A 13,520-nucleotide genomic window follows, 5' to 3' on the forward strand; every position below is an offset into this window, starting at 1 on the left:
CACTTGTTCCACATGTATCTAAATTGTGTCGTGCCAAGGTTACATATTTTCAAGGTATCCAAGAACTTCAACAATTCTCGATTATTATTGATAACCACTCACTTATTTAGTTATGTCCCCTTTCACTTCAAAACAAAGAACTTCACTGTGATTATGTGGATGGCGAACCCATCCATTAATTTTGTCAGTTTTCACACTTTTGCATGAGTAAATGCAAGACCATCACTTCGATTCATTTTTTGCACTACTCTTGACACACTTATTGAATAACACTATAATTTTCATTGGGTATGTATCTTGAAATTGACGTATACTTGCCAATCGTAAATTAGGTTTTCATAAGTTCCAACAATTACTGCATGTTGCTGTACCATTCCAAACGATGAATCCTCTTATTTGAAATTGCAACAAGGATGAGAAAATTTCCATCATAAAATTGTGGGGGAAACAAAATGCTGTGTAAGCTGTGTGATGTGACCACCCTCTGCTTTTTGATGCACCTATGCTTCCATATACATACTGTATGTGCTACAAAGTATGTAAATAGCGCCATTTAATAAGTGATATCAATCCATGCATGCATATCCTGAAACTTCACCAAGCATCCCCCAGCTCGGAATTTTCACTTGATTCACTTGCTAATGCATGTCCTTAATGACAGTCTATTCTACTATCCTTTCTTCTCAGTGATATGTAAATCTCAGTGACTAATTCTTTTTTTTCCCCCTCCAGATATCTGAACAAGAACTACAGGAAAGGACAGAACCAAGATGTTCCAAGGTCAGTTACACTAGTACCTTCAGGAAAATTAAGTGAACAAGAACAAGCAAAGGACAATATAGAATGTGTCAATAGAGAAGTTAACTTTGAACCTGAACCTTCACCAAAATACTCTAAAACCAAGGCAGATATTAAAGATACCAAGCACTGTAACAGGAAAAAACAACATATCTCTTCAATGTTCAACCAAATTTTCTCCAAGGAAGGAAACTTATTTGCTCATTCAAATGTCCTTGCAAAGGAGAAGTTTTTTAATCGCTCAGTTTGCAAGAGAAAATTTATTCCTGAAGCTAATTTTACAAGTAAAAAACCTTTTAAGTGTGCAATTTGCAACAAATATTTTGCCAAAAAAATAACCTTAATAGACACATGAGAATCCACACAAAGGAGAAACCTTTTAATTGTTCTATTTGCAGTAAAGATTTTTCCCAAAAATGCTCTCTTAATAAACATATGAGGGCACACACAAATGAAAAACCTTTTAAGTGTGTTATTTGCAACAAAGTTTATGCCCAAAATCATAACCTTAATACACACTTGACAGTACACAGAAAGGAGAAACCTTTTAATTGTTCTATTTGCAGTAAAGATTTTTCCTACAAATCCTCGCTTAATATACATATGAGGGCACACACAAATGAAAACCCTTTTAAATGTGCGATTTGCAACAAAGATTTTACCCAGAAATCAAACCTTTATATGCATATGAGCATTCACAACAAAGAGAAACCTTTTACTTGCGCAATTTGCAAAAAAGAATTTGCCTGAAATTTTGTTTTAATCTACATGTGAGGTATCACACTGAAGAAATACCTTTTAAGTGCTCAGTTTGTGACAAAGATTTTTCCGAGAAATCAACCCTTGGAATTCATATGAGGTTTCACAACAAAGAGAAATCTTTTAAGTGTGCAATTTGCAACAAAGATTTTGCCCAAAAATATCACCTTATTATACACATGACAGTACACACAAGGGAGAAACCTTGTATCTGTATTATTTGCAGTAAAGATTTTTCCCACAAATACTCGTTTAATACACATATGAGGGCACACAAATGAAAAACCTTTTAAGTGTGCAATTTGCAATTAAGATTTTGCCCAATAACTTATATACACATGAGAGTACACACAAAGAAAAACCCTATAATTGTTTAAAATCTGACAAGTATTTTACCCATAAGTATATATACTTACTAAACATGTGAAGAGGGTGCATAGCAAATAGAACTTAAAAACAATTTGCACACAGGGAATGGTGTTTCTGAGTAGAAATGTCTGTAAATTCTTGTCATTCTGTGCATATATCATTTGGGATGGGATCCCGAGCTCTGTACTATACAAATCATTTTTTCATGTCTACAACTATGGTGCAACCATTTTATTAATTGAGATCTCAACCATCCATTTCAATGGTACTGTGCAAACCTGTTTTTGATAGCCCTACTGAAAATTCTGTTTACTGTTTTCAATAGATCAATGAGTGTTTTGAAACATCTACTGTTTTCAGTAGATGAACTGTAAAGCTACTGTCTTCGACTGTTTTCAGTAGCCCAACTGTGTCTACTGTTTTCAGTACTGAACTGTACTGCTAATGTTTTCTACTGTTTTCAGTACTGAACTCTACTGCTAATGTTTTCTACTGTTTTTAGGAGCGCAACTGTGTCTACTGTTTTTGGTAGTCCAACTGTTTCTCCTATCTTAAGTGGCTGAACTGTACTCTTTATGTGTTCAGTAACATAATTGTACAACTAACATCTTTTATTGTGTTCAGCATATTGATGTATGAAAACAGTACTATTATCAGTAATGAAAAATTTCTTATCAATACAACTGAAAATGCAATGGAAAAATCATATAAACAAATAAAATAAATGTATGGTAAAGCATGTGGAACTTGCCACTTAGGAATGCATATGCACAACAAAAAAATCAAATAAAGTTAATTTAGGGTACCTTCCACGTAGGTGTCCAAAAGTCAACCTCACTTCCACGTAGTACACTTTGGACTGCATTTTGCAGACGAACGATGCTCTGGCGACTGGCTCTATTGCTAGTATAATTTTTTGTGTGTTGTCCTGTTTTTGTCCTTGTGTGTGCTGAGTGCCTCAGCTTTTAACAGAAGTCAGAAAATTTTAAGATTTTTAGTTCTGCAACGTTCGAGTTGTTATTTGTAACGATAAGGGGCTGGCTCGTATAATGTGATGGGTTCAAAATAGCCGAAGTGCTTATGCACCCAAAATTTTAATTTCAAAATCAAATTCAAATAAAGTGAACACGATTTTAAGTGTTTAGCTTCATTGTGGTTAATGCACTTGTAGACAATTGAAAAAAATACTGTTATATACTTAAGTTGACATATTGTTTTCATATATTCACACGAAAACGGAAAAAATAATAGTTTAAACAAGACCTGATCCTCAATGCTTGAAAAACCAAAACATGCAAGCACTGTTTACTATGTTGATCAAAAGATGCACTACACAAATATAATAATAACCATGGAAATTCCATGCTGAAAAAAATCAACTTATATGATAATGTATTCAAACTACTAGCTGCTTTAAAGCTGAGCTATTTCTTAAGTAAGATTTGTAGTAACTTATTCATTAATATATATGTGACTTCAGTAGTATTCATTAGAAAAACAGTAGAAATTCAGTTCATGTATTGTTTTTTCCAATGAACTTCAAAATTACTGAATATATTCTTGGAATCAATAAATAATTTTATAACATATTATAGCAAGTATTATGCATAATTATTCACATTGTTTTTTGAGTACAGTAGTCCTACTGTAGAGTACAGTAGCTGTACAGTAGATCTGCAATAGGATTTCAGTAGATTTCACAGTACACAGTAGAAGACATCTGAAAACAGTAGAATTTGTTTACTGAAAACAGTAGAAATTTCGAGCAGGGAGTTGTAAGAAAATATCCATTCATAACAGGATGTGGGCTTTTTAAATAGCTAGCCATTGTTTAAGAATTTTTTTTAGCCAAAATACCAAGCTAGGAAATTAGCTTCATCACCAGTAGCAATAACTCAGGATGGCTACTCGTTGGGAATTATGCATGAATTATTGTCACTGGGAATTATACGTGAATTATGAAAGAATTTTGCTCCTTGGACGTGAAAAAATGCAACTTTTATTAATCCATATCCCAAATTTATTTATACATATTTATAAATGTTGTGAGACATGTTTTTCACAGTTTAGATTTTATGTTTGCCGAGGAAGTAAAAGAAATCTGCATTGAAAAATATAATGAAACAGAATTCTTCTATGAACTCATGGTAGGACAAGTGTATAACGTTGGTAGGCTAGGATAATTGCTAAATATGAAAGATGATCCCAGAGGAAAGTACAGTACAGTAATGGAAATCGTATAGATTCCTATTTTAACTTCTTGTGCAGTTTTTCCTTATTTTTAGCTTGCCTTGCTAAGTGTCATTAGTTTGAAACTTATTTGTATGAACAATGTTTCATTTCTAAAATTGTGAACAGTTTATGTACGAGCACAATATGAGAGATCATTGATATTTCTTTAGGATAGAAACAGCAATGTGGGTTTATTTCATGCTGTGCAGTACTGGAATGCAATAGGGACCATATTAAATCTTGGATGAATCTCATTTTTTTGGGTACATATATTCCGAGAAACTGACTCAAAAACATAAAAAACATGATTGTGAATCTTGTTTTTATTGAACAACGTAACGTTTTAGAAATACAACTCCATTTATCTATATTGTGTGTTTTAGTGCTTTTCCTCTATTGTTTCTTTGGGGTAGGTTATCAGGGGGAAAAAAAATCCCAAACCTAAAAATTTCAAAATTGTGTGTAATAATCACACTACAATACCACTCTACTTCCAAATTATTTATATGACATGAATGAAAAATAATTGAGAGCTCAACAAAATATTCGGGAGGTGGCCGGGGGTAGTGGCAGGAAAAAAAATTACTGAAAAATTGGAAAGCAACCTTGCTATGCTACCAAAACTTTGTGACGTGTCCTTTTGGTTTTGGGGTTATTGACGCCCGCGAGGGATCGGTATGTTGGAAGCAATGCCGGTGATGGTAATTGTCAATAAACCTATTTATTTAACCTAGGCAAAACGCCCCAAGATAGATTTCTGCAACGCCTTTACCGCATATGCATCCAGCAGTTGCTTGATCCACGCGCGTAATGGTGAGCAAAACCCTGTTATAGCGGGTCGAACGGATCACACGTTCAATACGTCCGTTAGGTACCAATTTTACCAACAAAAGATACAAATGCTTAATATTTCTCCCCTGCCAAATGTATTACCCCCAAAAATTCAAGAGCAGGTTATATGTCAACGCCTGAAAACAAGCAATTTTAATTACACAAAAGGAATACACCATATATTTCAAATACACTTAAGATTACGCGGTATGAGCGACAAGATAACGTATGGATGGTTACTAAATTTATGTTAGTGCCTAGTGATGTGTAAACGTAAAGAAAGTAGAAGCAAAAACGTTAACAATTGTGACTTTTATTTACTTCAAAACTTGTCACTCAACAATTAAATGTACACGTATATGAAAATATATATATATTCAACACATCTCTCAACAATATTATTGTCATATTAAATAACAGACATTAATTTAACCACAATTTATGCGATACGCCTTTTTGTGCATCTAGTAACATTCGCACATAAGGTTTACGTCCGTTACGAACAACTCGGCCAGCAAGCCTGACATATATATTTATATTACTACAATATTCAGGTACAAGGGTTTAGTTTAGTTACATATTTTTTTTATCCCATCCAACAATTATTTATATTTTTGAGGATTTATTAATCTGTAACGCGTTACTTACACATGAGTATATAACGTTACTATCACAAAAAAAGCCAACGATTTGACGCTACTACTTGGAAGGAAAAACTTACGGAAGGTAAAATGGCAAGAAGGGGGAGCGGGAATTTGACGCATAAAAATTACGTATGAGGCCCTTTTTGTGTTAAATATTCTTTTGCAATCCCTCTTCAATATTCCACAAGGACGAATAATCTACACTGTGGCAAAATGGAAGTTATCTTTAGTCAGTTCCCTGTTTAATGACACATTCACAATTCTATGGCAGATGGGCAAAATCTAGAAAAATCATGCACGTGGAGACGGTTTGACTACTGGGTAGCCGTTTTCGCAAATTTTATGAGAGCATGCTCACAACGGTCGAAAAATTAGGATATTATTTCCGCTTAAGGAACAGTCAAAATTTCACCTTTCGTGTCATGGTTTCTTTTCAAAAGGAAATGAATCAATTCGTGCTTCAAAAAATAATAAAAGTTTCATAAGTAGATGGGTACGGCAAGCTGCACTAAGTTCGAGATTTTATGTTCACTTCACTATAGGTCTTTTTAGCCGCAATTTTACCAGAACTTTCCGATTCTACGTACCTTAAATGTGTAATACACAATCTGTCTTCGGTGACATGGCGAGTCAATTCACAGTCCGGGATCTAGATCGTCAAAAGCATGCTCCTGTTGCTCACCACGAAAACCTCAAGTTCTATGGTACGGTACTAGAAAATCGGTGATAGTGCCTGGTGATAGTATGTCCCTTCAGGTTCCCATCTATGCACGAAATGGAAGTGTGTGGGAGGACCAGCAATTTCCGCGTAATTTTTGGGGAAGTACCAGGTAGTGTCGCCAGGAGGCAGCACGTCTGTATACAGCAGACAGAGGGAGCTACCCTCTGGCGGCGGATGAAAGTTCCTTCAATAAACTGTGACGGTGTGGATTTTTATATAATATATAATAGCATCGTCACACATGTTACCTTTTGAACATTTATACAAACAAATTTATTGAAAATTATCTTCTTAATGTCAAGAAATTTTAAAAAGCTGGTATCAACGTTCTTGTCCCTCATTTTCACATGGTGCTGATATTTATAGTTTACTGTTATGTAATACAGTAATATTAGACTTGTTGTGTTGCATGTTTAATGCCTACTCCTGAAATTAGCAAGTAGATAAATCAGTTTATCTTGTGACTGCAATATATAATTGTTCACATTGAAGAATTTAATGAAGTTAGTATTGGTGATAGTAAAAGGAGTGAAAGTCACAGTAATGTTATCTTGGCATCTCACGTAAGCAATTATTAAAGTACAGTCTCATTTCTTGATAGCACAGAAAACTAGATGCTACTCCCTTAAAGTCTTCTGTACTGCAGATATTAGTAATTATTTTAGAAGCACACCTACATTTGTATGTTCATTTTTTTTTCAGATGCTTGAACAAGAGCTATATGGAAGGACAGGTCCAAGATGTTCCAAAGATATTTACCCATTTACCAATATCTGCAGGAAAAATGAGTGAACAAGAGGAACCAAAAAATAATCCAGAATATCTAAGTGAAGAAGGGATAGTAGAGGCTGAAACTTCAAAATCGTCTAAAACCAAGGGATATATTGAAGATGACAAGGGTGATAACAGAAGAAAGCAATATATTTGTTCCTTGTGCACCAAAAGTTTCTTCAAAGAAGAACATTTGAATAAACATATGAGGGTTCATACAAAAGAGAAGCCTTTCAATTGTTCAATATACAAGAAACATTTTGAATCTGAACGTGGCCTTAATAGACATATGAGAAAGAAGATATATTTTAAGTGTCCAATATGCAAAAATAATTTTGCATATGAAGGAGATCTTCAGATGCATGGGAGAGTTCACAGCCAAGAAAAGCCTATCAATTGCACAATTTGCGAAAACAAAATTGCACATAAATATTACCTTAAAATACATAGGAGAACACACACAATAGAAAAACCTTTTAAGTGTGCAATTTGCAACAAAGATTTTGCCCAAAAACATTACCTTAGTAGACACATGAGAATACACCCAAAAGAGAAACCTTTTAATTGTTCTATTTGCAGCAAAGTGTTTTCGTGCAAGGAACCGCTTAATATACATATGAGGACACACACAAAAGAAAAACCTTTTAAGTGTACAATTTGCAACAAAGATTTTGCCCAAAAACCACACCTCAATAGACACATGAGAATACACACAAAAGAAAAACCTTTTAAGTGTGCAATTTGCAATAAAGATTTTGCCCAAAAAGATTATCTTAATATACACATTACAGTACACACAAAAGAGAAACCTTTTAATTGTTCTATTTGTAGCAAAGAGTTTTCCTACAAAGTCTCACTTAATACACATATGAGGACACACGCAAAAGAAAAACCTTTTAAGTGTGCAATTTGCAACAAAGATTTTGCCCAAAAACAACACCTCAATAGACACATGAGAATACACACAAAAGAAAAACCTTTTAAGTGTGCAATTTGCAATAAAGATTTTGCCCAAAAAGATTATCTTAATATACACATTACAGTACACACAAAAGAGAAACCTTTTAATTGTTCTATTTGTAGCAAAGAGTTTTCCTACAAAGTCTCACTTAATACACATATGAGGACACACACAAATGAAAAACCTTTTAAGTGTACAATTTGCAATAAAGATTTTTTCCAAAAACCTAACCTTAATGTACACATGAGAACACACACAAAAGAGAAACCGTCTAATTGTTCTATTTGCAGCAAAGTGTTTTCCCAGAAGAACTCGCTTAATATGCATATGAGGACACACACAAAAGAAAAACCTTTTAAGTGTACTATTTGCAACAAAGATTTTGTCCAAAAACGTCACCTTAATATACACCTGAGAATACACTCAAAAGAAAAACCTTTTAAGTGTGCAATTTGCAACAAAGATTTTGCCCAAAAACCACACATCAATAGACACATGAGAATACATACAAAAGAAAAACCTTTTAAGTTTGCAATTTGAAATAAAGATTTTGCCCAAAAAGATTATCTTAATATACACATTACAGTACACACAAAAGAGAAACCTTTTAATTGTTCTATTTGTAGCAAAAAAGAGTTTTCCTACAAAGTCTCACTTAATACACATATCAGGACACACACAAATGAAAAACCTTTTAAGTGTACAATTTGTAATAAAGATTTTTTTCCAAAAACCTAACCTTAATGTACACATGAGAACACACACAAAAGAGAAACCTTTTAATTGCTTTATTTGCAGCAAAGTGTTTTCCCACAAGAACTCGCTTAATATACATATGAGGTCACACACAAAAGAAAAACCTTTTAAGTGTACAATTTGCAACAAAGATTTTGCTCAAAAAGATCATCTTAATATACACATGAGAGTACACACAAAAGAGAAACCTTTTAATTGTTGTATTTGTAGCAAAAAGTTTTCCCACAAGGACTTGCTTAATATACATATGAGGACACACACAAAAGAAAAACCTTTTAAGTGTACAATTTGCAACAAAGATTTTGCCCGAAAAGATTATCTTAATATACACATGAGAGTACACACAAAAGAGAAACCTTTTAATTGTTCTATTTGCAGCAAAGTGTTTTCCCACAAGAACTCGCTTAATATACATATGAGGTCACACACAAAAGAAAAACCTTTTAAGTGCACAATTTGCAACAAAGATTTTGATCAAAAAGATCATCTTAATATACACATGAGAGTACACACAAAAGAGAAACCTTTTAATTGTTGTATTTGTAGCAAAGAGTTTTCCCACAAGGACTTGCTTAATATACATATGAGGACACACACAAAAGAAAAAGCTTTTAAGTGTACAATTTGCAACAAAGATTTTGCTCAAAAGGATCATCTTAATGTACATATGAGAGTACACACAAAAGAGAAACCTTTTAATTGTTGTATTTGTAGCAAAGAGTTTACCCCACAAGGACTTGCTTAATATACATATGAGGACACACACAAAAGATAAACCTTTTAAGTGTACAATTTGCAACAAAGATTTTGCCCGAAAAGATCATCTTAATATACACATGAGAGTACACACAAAAGAGAAACCTTTTAATTGTTCTATTTGTAGCAAAGAGTTATCCCACAAGGACTTGCTTAATATACATATGAGAACACACACAAAATAAAAACTTTTTAAGTGTTCAATTTGCAACAAAAATTTTGTCAAAAATAACACAACCTTAATAGACACATGAGAATACATGCAAGAAAGAAACCTTTTAAATGTTATATTTGCATCAAAGAGTTTTCCTACAAAGACTCACTTAATAAACATATGAGGGCACACACAAATGGAAAACCTTTTATGTGTACAATTTGCAACAAAGATTTTGCCCCGAAAACAACACCTTAATGTACACACAAGAGTACACACAAGAGAAAAAACTTTTCATTGTTTAAAATATGGCAGGCATTATACCCATAAATGTATATAATTACTAAACATGTGAAGAATAGAATAGAATAGAACCACAGATTAATAAGATCGCTTACTTCCTATCTCTCCTTTGTAATCTGTGCGTATACCAAAGCGAGCATGTGGAGCCACGCTACGGCTGTTTCGAAACTTAAAGCGTTGTCATAGCAACCTCTCCGCCAATCATATCTTACTCTTGGCAGTGACAGTTGAATGTGTCTCAGCGCAATGATCCGCTCACCCCACCCTTCCATTGCTGCTTTTATTTTCTGCTAATAATTCGGGACATATCTCGTAAGGTCGAATTAATTATTTTATTTAAGTGCATAAAAATGTTCTGCAAGGATAAATACCATTTTTCAGTTAATGCACGTTACATTTGAATGATTTCTACATCTAAGTTACGAGATATACAGAATTAGTAGCCCAGAAGCACAACATAGGAAAATAATTTCAAGTTCCTGAAATTCTAACACGTAAATCATTCCGTTGTGCATGAAAATTGGTCCGTGTATTATCTGTGGTAATAAGTATTTTTATCTCGTATTCTCCCTATTATGCGTTACTTTTCTGACATTTTGGGCAAATCGCGATTTTATCTACGGCGATTACTTTGTTTGTAGATCAATGCGTTTTACCCCTCCCTCATCGTTTTTTATTAGCGTCGCATTTTTTAATTTTAGGCTAATCGCGACGATGTTATGAAAAATTGATGACACAAAGAAAGCTCTAACAGGGATTCGAACCCAGGACCCATGCATTAACTGAGCAATGGTATTTATCCTTGTAGAACATTTTTATGCACTTAAATGAAATAAATACTACGACCTTACGAGATATGTCCGAATTATTAGCAGAAAATAAAAGCAGGAATGGAAGGGTGGGGTGAGCGGATCATTGCGCTACCGAAAGTGTTGTAAAGGGCGCTCGAGCCATGTTGCAACATTTCCCAAATTGTCTCTTTCTCTTCATAACAATTGCTGCACAGTTTAACGTGGGTGGCAATGTGCAGGATACAGCACACTTAATATCAGCAACTGTTTCTGGTGCCGTCACTGTAATTTTCTCTCTTGTGTAGGCCTACCATATTCAATCGCAAGATGTAGACACTTCTGATTTACCAACGTAGAAAATTCCATTCATCTGTCTATGGCCTCATAAAACGAAAGACAAATGCATCCACTTTCTCTGCAATTGATTTCAGTGGAGTACCCTGAGAGGGGGGAGATTTGATGCTGAAAATGCCAGGAATAAAAAAGACAGGATTCGAAGGTTTTGTCTCAGGAAATAAGAATAAATCATAAAACGTATATTAAAAACTACTGATGGAACATTAGCGCTATTCATCTAACGAAACCATTACAAATCGGCTGGCGGCTTGTAGGTATGAAATATACTGGAATAAAAGATACATACATATAGTCAGTACTTGTTTTCCAAACTTAACCACCATCCTAAGAAAATTGGGGACCTACAAGTGAGTAGCGTAACCCAGTCTGGGAAATTTCCTATAACAGCTGAGGGTTCGATGTGCTGACCCCACGTCACCCCATTATTGGTTGAAGATCTCCACACGACTAGGTAGGGTTGTGGGAGGCAGACTGGCAGTCAGTTGATAGGCCAAGGCCCTTCCAGGGCTGTAGAGCAGTGGATCTCAACCTTTTTCAGTCGGGGACCCATAAGATGGGAACCAGCGGAATTACTTTGTAGGGGTGTGCACCCAGTTTTTAATCATATATTTGATCTTTTACAACAACACCGCCTGAATTTAAATTGTTAAAACAATATATCTAAGTAATTTAATGGAATAGGTTTTTAAGACCCAGTTAACAAAGTTTCGAGCCCAACTTCCCAACCCACCAAATGTCCCCTCAGGACCCAGGCGTGGGTCGCACCCTATAGCTTGAGAAACAATTCTGTAGAACCATGGGTTATGTTATGCTTAACATGAAAGTAAATATTTTACACTACAGTTAATTTCTATCACAACTTACATTCAGTGTTCTGTAGATGAAATAGTATTTTGGACAATACGACATAGAAACTAGTTCAGTGCCATCTGCCATGAGAGAATAGAATAAAATAATAGTTATGAGTGACACAGCTCATTGGGGAAGTTATCAAACAGAATAATTTCTGGAATAAAATTGTAATTCTTTTAATTCTATCAGTCTATTTCTCTGTAAAAACTACTATGATGATCATAATGAATAGTTATGGGAAAATAGAGTAAGAAAAGGTCACACCTTACACAAATTAACCTAGAATGCCTATATAGCAACCACCTCATCTCGAAGTTGTATATAGAGATGAATAGTGGTTCGGATCCCACTTTAAACTGTAGGTTCAGTCCCGATTGGCCTTACTGTGAATAAAGTGGACTTAAAACACCAAATCAATCAATCGAAGTTGTATAAAATTTCACTTTTCTGGTTTGCATGAGAGTAATTTCAACCCATTTCTAAAAACGTGTGGATGTTTGCATGCTTAATCATTTAGTATTTGTCGAACATCCCTAATTTTTAATCTAGAATGGGAGTAGGAATATATCATACAAGCGAGTTTTGTTCGAAGTTACTTACTGGAACCACTCTACATATTGACTACAATTTCATCATATGGCATTACATATTTCATAGTTACACAAAAATCTGGACTCAAAATATGAATGTCTTGCAATACAAAGCAAAGCAGTCATGGAGTATGTATGATCAAGCTAGATAAGCACACTCCCAGCCCCCACTCCTAAACACACACACAATGGAATTATAAATACACCACTGAAAGATCTTATCCTGCACAGACATGTATTTTATATATTCATATACTTAATACAGTACTGAAGATGATACAATCCGTGCATTCAGAATAAATATTGCACATGAATTTTAAAGTTAACTGAAAAACAAAAGAAATTTGCAAATTTCCAGCTGATGACAATGAAACCATCAGTATTTTTTTTGCAATTTAGAGAGATTTCACACCAAAGTGTGTGACGTTTCCTTTTGGTTTTGAATTATTGACGCCCGTGAGGAATAGATATGTTGGAAGCAATGCCGGAGATAGTAATTGTCAATAACCACGTTTATTTAAACCTAGGCAAAACGCACAAAAATAGATTTTTGCAACACCTTTGTTGCGTGTGCATCCAGCAGTTGCTTGATCCACACGCACGTAACGGTGAGCAAAGCCCTGTTATAAGGGTCGAACGGATCACGCGCTCTGTGCGTCCGTTAAATGCCAATTTTACCAACAAAAGACGTAATCATTTAATATTTCTCACCTGCCAAAGGTATTACGCACATAAAGGCAACCCCCAAAAGTTCAAATAAGCAGTTTTATGTTGACTCCTGTAAACAAACAATTTCAATTAAACAAAAAATGAATATACTACAGTAGTGTAAGTTTATTGTTTCAAAATAATACTTGGTAGGTATCCTCTTTTTT

General features: G+C 34.4%; 1 protein-coding gene across 1 annotated transcript in view; it reads left to right on the top strand.

The window, feature by feature from the left end:
- The window catches only part of LOC145999315 (uncharacterized), a 74,290-nt gene that overhangs the window by 18,122 nt on the left and 42,648 nt on the right, over window positions 1–13,520 (top strand). The window contains exons 2-5 of the mRNA XM_083136256.1: window positions 733–780; window positions 7,057–7,253; window positions 8,989–9,081; window positions 9,325–9,503. Of these exons, the coding sequence (XP_082992382.1) occupies window positions 733–780; window positions 7,057–7,253; window positions 8,989–9,081; window positions 9,325–9,503 (517 nt within the window). The remainder of the gene's footprint in view (window positions 1–732; window positions 781–7,056; window positions 7,254–8,988; window positions 9,082–9,324; window positions 9,504–13,520) is intronic.

This window comes from Lepisma saccharinum, chromosome 15 (genome assembly GCF_977018435.1).
Source record: "Lepisma saccharinum chromosome 15, izLepSacc3.1, whole genome shotgun sequence".
NCBI classification, from domain to species: domain Eukaryota; kingdom Metazoa; phylum Arthropoda; class Insecta; order Zygentoma; family Lepismatidae; genus Lepisma; species Lepisma saccharinum.